Source organism: Monopterus albus, unplaced genomic scaffold, assembly GCF_001952655.1.
Source record: "Monopterus albus unplaced genomic scaffold, M_albus_1.0 scaffold460.1, whole genome shotgun sequence".
NCBI lineage: Eukaryota > Metazoa > Chordata > Actinopteri > Synbranchiformes > Synbranchidae > Monopterus > Monopterus albus.
Genome location: NW_018128340.1, coordinates 256,968 through 263,182, shown reverse-complemented (window position 1 = coordinate 263,182; position 6,215 = coordinate 256,968). Strand labels below are relative to the sequence as shown.

Genomic DNA, 6,215 nt, shown 5'->3' with positions numbered 1-6,215 from the left:
AAAGAACGAACGACACGGTACGAAATAACAAAAACAAGGCAGAGCATTTTCACTGTAAAAACAACAGAAACATTCACCTCTTCTTCGTATCACTAAGAAATAAGAACAAGCTAAATAAAGAAATGTATTTAATAATTATTAATTCTTGTCATTAGAGACTCAAAAGAAGAAATGTTGAACATTAACTATTCAGGATCCTTAAACTGCTGAGTCCTGCTGAGGCCAGTCCCTGCTTGGGTTTAGAGACAAGTCTGGTGCAAGTTCAGATTTTAAAGCACACAAAGTTGACAGCACAAACAAGTTCATGTTCAAAGCAGTTCAACAAGCTCGCTGCTTGTGTTAAGGTATAAATATCCTATGAAATGCGGGCTTTTACTCAAATGAACTGAAAACTGTAGATGATTAAGAAAAACTCCTGCTTGTTCCAAGACATGTTGTGAGACAGACCTGGAAGTTGTCTTTCTCCAGAGCCTCCAGCTGTCTGGTCAGTCTCCTCTGCCTGGTGGCTTCATCCAAAACTCTGCGCTGACCGGCCTCCACCCGCGCTGACAGACAGACAGACAGAGGATGTTTACATCCTTACAACATCACGTAAGCTGTAAATTGTAAACCAAGTGTGTTGTAAAAGCTTGACTGACACAAACATTTAGTGAACAGTTTACAGCTTGTTAGGAGCTAAACCTAAATTCAGAGGATTGTTGGAACCATACATTTTAATAAAATACCCAGAATCCTTGCAGTCATCGCCCCGTTAAAAAGCCGCTGGCTGCCACATCCGTCGTCTTAAATGAGGATTTTATTGTGTGTATGTACATCCACTGGTCAGTTTATTAGGAACCCTGACCAGCCACCACGGTTCATGTGAATTCTGTTGTATGTTAATGGGGTTCGACACTGATGTTCATGTGGTGGGTTTGTACTGGTTTCCGCTGTTTTCTGTAATGTGCCCGCGCTGTTCTGACCAAGAGAAGGATATAAGAGGAGGGCATAAGGGGGTAGGTCCTGTTGGGCGGAACGGGTTGATGTTAGGAGATCTTGTGTTGTGATACCGTTTTCTTTTCACTCTCTGCAGGTCCATGTTACAAGATGTTAGGAGATCTTGTGTTGTCCTGAAAAGAAAGCCGATAAACGACAGGACCTGCGTTCTCCTCCTTGATAGCTAGGTGCCGGCGCACAGCTGGCTAGTTAGCTGCACAGGTTTAGGGCAGGGTTAGGCCAGCTCCTCTCATCCGAACCAGCGGAGCGCTACATTATATTAAAGAGCGTTATTACCATTAACATTTATATGCCGAATTAACCGCTTACCTACAAACATTATTAACAAGTAACGGCGATATTAAAGACAGGGTATATCGCTTAAAGCACTGCAGTACCGTTTCAAGTTTACGTTTCGTTAGTTAGGCCCGGAGCCATCGCCAAAAGGCCAAACGTGTACACGGAGAACCAGTCAAGACAACCTTATACATTCTAAACAGTAACTTCGTACCAATAATTAACTGGTAACGCGTTAAATCCACGTCTTAATGTGCAACTCTCGTTAAAATTGAACAAAACTCACCGGAACCCTTTTTTTCCAGTACCATGTTAGCTGTTGTTGTTATCGTCTCATTTCCTGTCTACGGAAGCCACAGAGGTCACGTTACGTACCAAATCAGACGGAGAGCGTCTTTCTTTACTTTCTGTTCAAGCATAAAACTTTCCCTCCTGGACAGCTCACAATATAACACAAGACTAACATTAGAGATGTGTTTTAATCTCAGATCAATTTAGTGGCTAATCAATGCTACTCTGGGTGTCTTTGCTACGGCAAGCCAAAGAGGACCTGTTATTATTTGAATGCGTTTTCTTTTTCTTTGTGGCCACATAGTGTGAAACTATAACCATTACTGCCCTCACTAGTTTGGAGTATTATACAGTAAATACACTTTACTAGAGCTGCAGTGATGAGTCCATAATCAATAAGCCGACTTATAGAAAATAACTGGCAGAGAATCCATTAATCGATCAATGAATCAAGTAACTTCTTGCCAAAAATTGGTTTCAGATTCTCAGTTGTGAGAATTTGTTGTAATGTTTGTTTTTTGCTGAAATTATAGTTAATTGAATCTCTGAGGGTTTAAGCATCAGAAAATTGATTGCTAGTATAACTCAATAAATATTGATTTTACATTAGATCAGAACTCCAAAGCACCGTGACAGTGGTGCGGTGGGTAGAGCAGTTGTCTCCCAACCAGAAGGTTGAAGGTTCGAATCTCGGTGTCTGCAAACAACGTGTAGAAGTGTCCTTGGGCACTAAATCCCTGATGGTTAGAGCCAACGGTTGAGTTGGTGCCACAGACGGCTTCCATCGGTTCTGTACCGGAAACAAATTCCTTGTGTGTATCATACTTGGCCAATAAAGGTGATTATAATCATAAAACCTGAGAGCTTCATTTTCCCTGATGCACCTGCTGAGATGGTAAAATATTTTAAAATCTCAAAACTTTATTCACTCAACAAATAACTTAATGCAGTTTGTACAAAGCCAGAGACAGTCGACTCCTCGTAGGGGACCGTGGACATAAAACCAGAGACAGCATCAGGCAGAAACCTCGTCCCTCAAACAGAATTAACGCTGTCTCAACATTTTCACTTTAAATAAGGAGAAAAATACTGAGAGATAGCGATTTACCACGGCGCTGATGAAAATACTCAGCTACATGATGGAAACATGGAAAACCAAAAAAAAATACAGCAAAGAAAAAATGAATTAAAAAAAACTACACAATGAAAATATCAAAGGCCTTTAGTACTTTACCAGTACCAGTTTTTTAAAAAAGTGGAGTTTCTGCTCCATAACACTCAATTTACACACTTTTACTAAATACCCCGACTTCCTAGTATAAAAATACTGTATTATTCATACTTTCATTTCTTTTCTAAATATATTCATGCTCACCTAAATTTAGGCTTTTCTCTATTATCACTCCTTCTCCTGATTTACCTTTCACTGTTTGGGTGAATAAAACAATAACGATGCTACTGACTGCTGCTACGAGTCCCTACACCCCAACACTACATGGTGGTTGCCACAGTAACCACAACATTCTTTTTTTATTTGCCTCAACCAAGCATGTTTTCTAATTTGGGAGAAAAATTTTCCAAATGACAAAACGCTCTAGATGGGCTTTGGTTACCGTGGCAACCAAGAAGCGAGCGCCGCCTGCAGTACACATGCTAAGGCACCACGTTAGACCAAATCAGCAGCAGCAGCAGTTTTTAGAGTTGGCTGGACTGTAACAGCAGAGAGCTGACGGACACACACACACAGAGAAAAACATGGAGTGTGTTTTGTTTGCATAGATTGAGGAAGTGTAATAAAGTAAGGCAGCACAGTGTCAACTGAATTGATCCCCACAGGAGACTCTTAATTTGAAATTCTTCTAAACAATGCCCCAATACTAGGTTTTGATAGTGTCTTTGCACATTTGTCTTTTGATGCATGAATGAAAATAAAGGCTAAAAAAAGTGTCAACAATGATGCGTTCAGGGTCCCCCACATCTGTTCCACCTGACGGTACGATGCGTTGAAACGTGAGGTGTGATCACAGCTCGTTATAACGGGTCACAGGTAAAGGCACCTACAGTGAAGTGGCTCGTCCAATCAGACATGAAACAAACATCTGTAAGTCCAGGATGGGAAATTATCTGAGACGATGCATTCAAGGTCATTGCGTCTTTTCCATCATTCCATCTGGCTTGATCTGTGATGATGAAGTCAACTAATGTACTCACTCTCACACACACACACACACACACGCACTCAGGGCGTCTAGGGGTCGACGAAGGACACCATGATGTATCTGGTCCCCCTGGTGGTGGGCAGGCCCTCGTGGTAGTGCGTCAGCCGGCCAGGGTGCATGAAGGACCAGCCTTTCCTGGGAGACTCCACCTTACAGTTGTAACGCAGGAACCTGCAGCCTCCACCCTGACAGATGCACGGACACAGACAGGTTAACGCACTCAGGTGTCTGTTCTTTGCTTTTTACTCTTGGTACTAAAACTAGAGGCAACTGTGATCAGCTCACAACTGGTCACGTTTTGATGGGACGTCCTGTCTTTACTTTAACACACTCTACTGCAGACGACCCCTCCTGACCTGGGGAACCCTGCTCAGAGCCGAGACCTGGCACTTTAATGTCGTGTCCTTTGTTTCATTTCAAACTATATGAATAAAACCAGCTGTGGAGTTGATGACAGCTCCTGGTTATTCACAGTGTGGTTTGTCATTTCCTGATGACCCTCGTATCACATCAGTGTGTGTGTGTGTGTGTGTGTGTGTGTGTGTATACACCTCGTAGTCAATGTTCTTCCTGTTCAGGGCGATGTTGATGGTGAAGGTGGAGGAGTCGTGGTGCGGCCGCAGAAACGGCTGCTCGTCAGGTCGGTAACGCACCACAAAGTTCATGATGGCCTGAGCCTGCACACGCACAAAATCACATGGTTTACAACAAAATGAATGACAGGAGCTGCACAAACAAGTTTAACTCAAACAAACTCAGCAGAACCATAACGTGTAGTGCACCGCTACATGTAGTGAACCGCTACATGTAGTGAACCGCTACATGTACTTCACAGTAGACTGTGTTCTCTGGGGAGAAGTCTGCTCTGTGCCTGGACTTTATGTGGAGTAGTGTGTGGACACGACCTGGTATCTGGACTGCACGCTGAGGCAGCGTCTGGAGTTCACGCTAACTGAATAAACGATAACTGTACAACCACGGGGCAGAGCCCAGACTATACCTCGGTGTGGTGTCTGGACGGTACCTTGGGGTAATATCCAGGATAGAGTTTCTCTGTGACGGGGACGACGTACTCCCTGAGGAATTTGAGCCACTCCTTCTCGAAGCCAATCTGGTTCATGTGAATATCCACAGTGGGGACGTTTTCATAGCCGCCAGCCAGACGCTCGTCCTGAAACACAGACAAGACTGGACCCTCAGTGCTCACTGTCCCCGTCTGCTTCAGACAGAACTAGTCACAGGGGTCAAAGGTTACCTTGTGTGAACCTGCAGACCACTCTCCATGGTCCTCCATGGTCTCCACCAGGTGATCACACATCTTATCTGAGAAAGCTGGAAACCAGTAAACGTCTGGACAGGGCTGGGAGAGACACAGAGGTCAGATCATTTGGTGGTATTGATCTAAAACTAATCCAAAGCAAAGTGAAGGAGGAAAACAAAGGGACACAGATGTGTCTCACACAGTCGCCTGCTGCCTTCACTCACTCCTCTGTGAATCAGTCACACTGGTCGTTGAACTGGGCTGCGTTGTGTTACCTGCTCCACGAAGCTCTTCTCATCGTCAAAGATCCTGGAGTAGTTCTCATGGATGTACTTCTCCTTCCAGTCCTGAAAACACAGACACACTGAGCCTGTGCTGTCTTCAGTTTACCGTGTCCTCATGTTAGTGCGTTCACGTGAGTGTGTCTGACCACAGGGTTGTCGAAGATCTGCCACATGTCCGGGTGCAACCTGGATGTGTTGAAGTTGGTCGACGTCACCAGACGACCAAACTCATCGCGGTTTGACACGAACATGAAGATTCCCTGTGGACACATGATACGTTCAGGTTTACCATCCAGACTTTGCCAGTGTTTATTAGTCTTTGTCCACAACATATAGCGGCGCGGCTCAGAAACAAATCTCAGCGTGGACACCAGACTCCAACATGAACTGTGGAAGAAAAAAGGGCTGAAACATTCAAATACGAAAAGGGGTGTTACCTGGTCTCTGACGCTTCTGCAGAACGCCATGTCAGGGTCCATTCACAACATATAGCGGCGCGGCTCAGAAACAAATCTCAGCGTGGACACCAGACTCCAACATGAACTGTGGAAGAAAAAAGGGCTGAAACATTCAAATACGAATAGGGGTGTTACCTGGTCTCTGACGCTCCTGCAGAACGCCATGTCGGGGTCCATCGCCTCGTCCACGTACAGGCTCACCTGGGACAACTTGGACCGCAGCACGCTGCCTTTGATCAGGTAGGCCTGGCTGACGTACGGCACGTTCCACAGGCCGCTGCACACACACAGCAAACAGGTTTCACCTCACCACAACCGTGTGAAGTCTGACCCGGCTGAAACATGGACGCTCACTAAACAGAACCATCTGCTCGACTAAACTGCTCTGTGTGTGTGTGTGTGTGTGTGTGTGTTCGCTCACATCCTCTTT

The 6,215-nt window shown here is 44.8% G+C and overlaps 2 protein-coding genes across 3 annotated transcripts in view; both read right to left on the bottom strand.

Annotated features, from left to right (window-relative positions):
- The window catches only part of znhit1 (zinc finger, HIT-type containing 1), a 4,101-nt gene extending 2,280 nt beyond the window's left edge, over positions 1–1,821 (bottom strand). The window contains exons 1-2 of one of the 2 annotated variants that reach the window (XM_020587547.1): positions 1,559–1,821; positions 448–545 (exon numbers count right to left, since the gene is read on the bottom strand). In XM_020587547.1, the coding sequence (XP_020443203.1) occupies positions 448–545; positions 1,559–1,583 (123 nt within the window). In that variant the 5' untranslated portion in view covers positions 1,584–1,821. Of the gene's footprint in view, positions 1–447; positions 546–725; positions 894–1,558 lie in introns of those variants that run through there. The other variant, XM_020587548.1, reaches the window with a different exon arrangement.
- plod3 (procollagen-lysine, 2-oxoglutarate 5-dioxygenase 3) overlaps positions 1–6,215 on the bottom strand; it is a 14,184-nt gene that overhangs the window by 2,318 nt on the left and 5,651 nt on the right. The window contains exons 10-17 of the mRNA XM_020587538.1: positions 6,207–6,215; positions 5,921–6,062; positions 5,474–5,587; positions 5,319–5,390; positions 5,038–5,142; positions 4,807–4,953; positions 4,334–4,459; positions 3,780–3,967 (exon numbers count right to left, since the gene is read on the bottom strand). The exon at positions 6,207–6,215 is cut by the window's right edge and continues 120 nt beyond it. Of these exons, the coding sequence (XP_020443194.1) occupies positions 3,812–3,967; positions 4,334–4,459; positions 4,807–4,953; positions 5,038–5,142; positions 5,319–5,390; positions 5,474–5,587; positions 5,921–6,062; positions 6,207–6,215 (871 nt within the window). The 3' untranslated portion in view covers positions 3,780–3,811. The remainder of the gene's footprint in view (positions 1–3,779; positions 3,968–4,333; positions 4,460–4,806; positions 4,954–5,037; positions 5,143–5,318; positions 5,391–5,473; positions 5,588–5,920; positions 6,063–6,206) is intronic.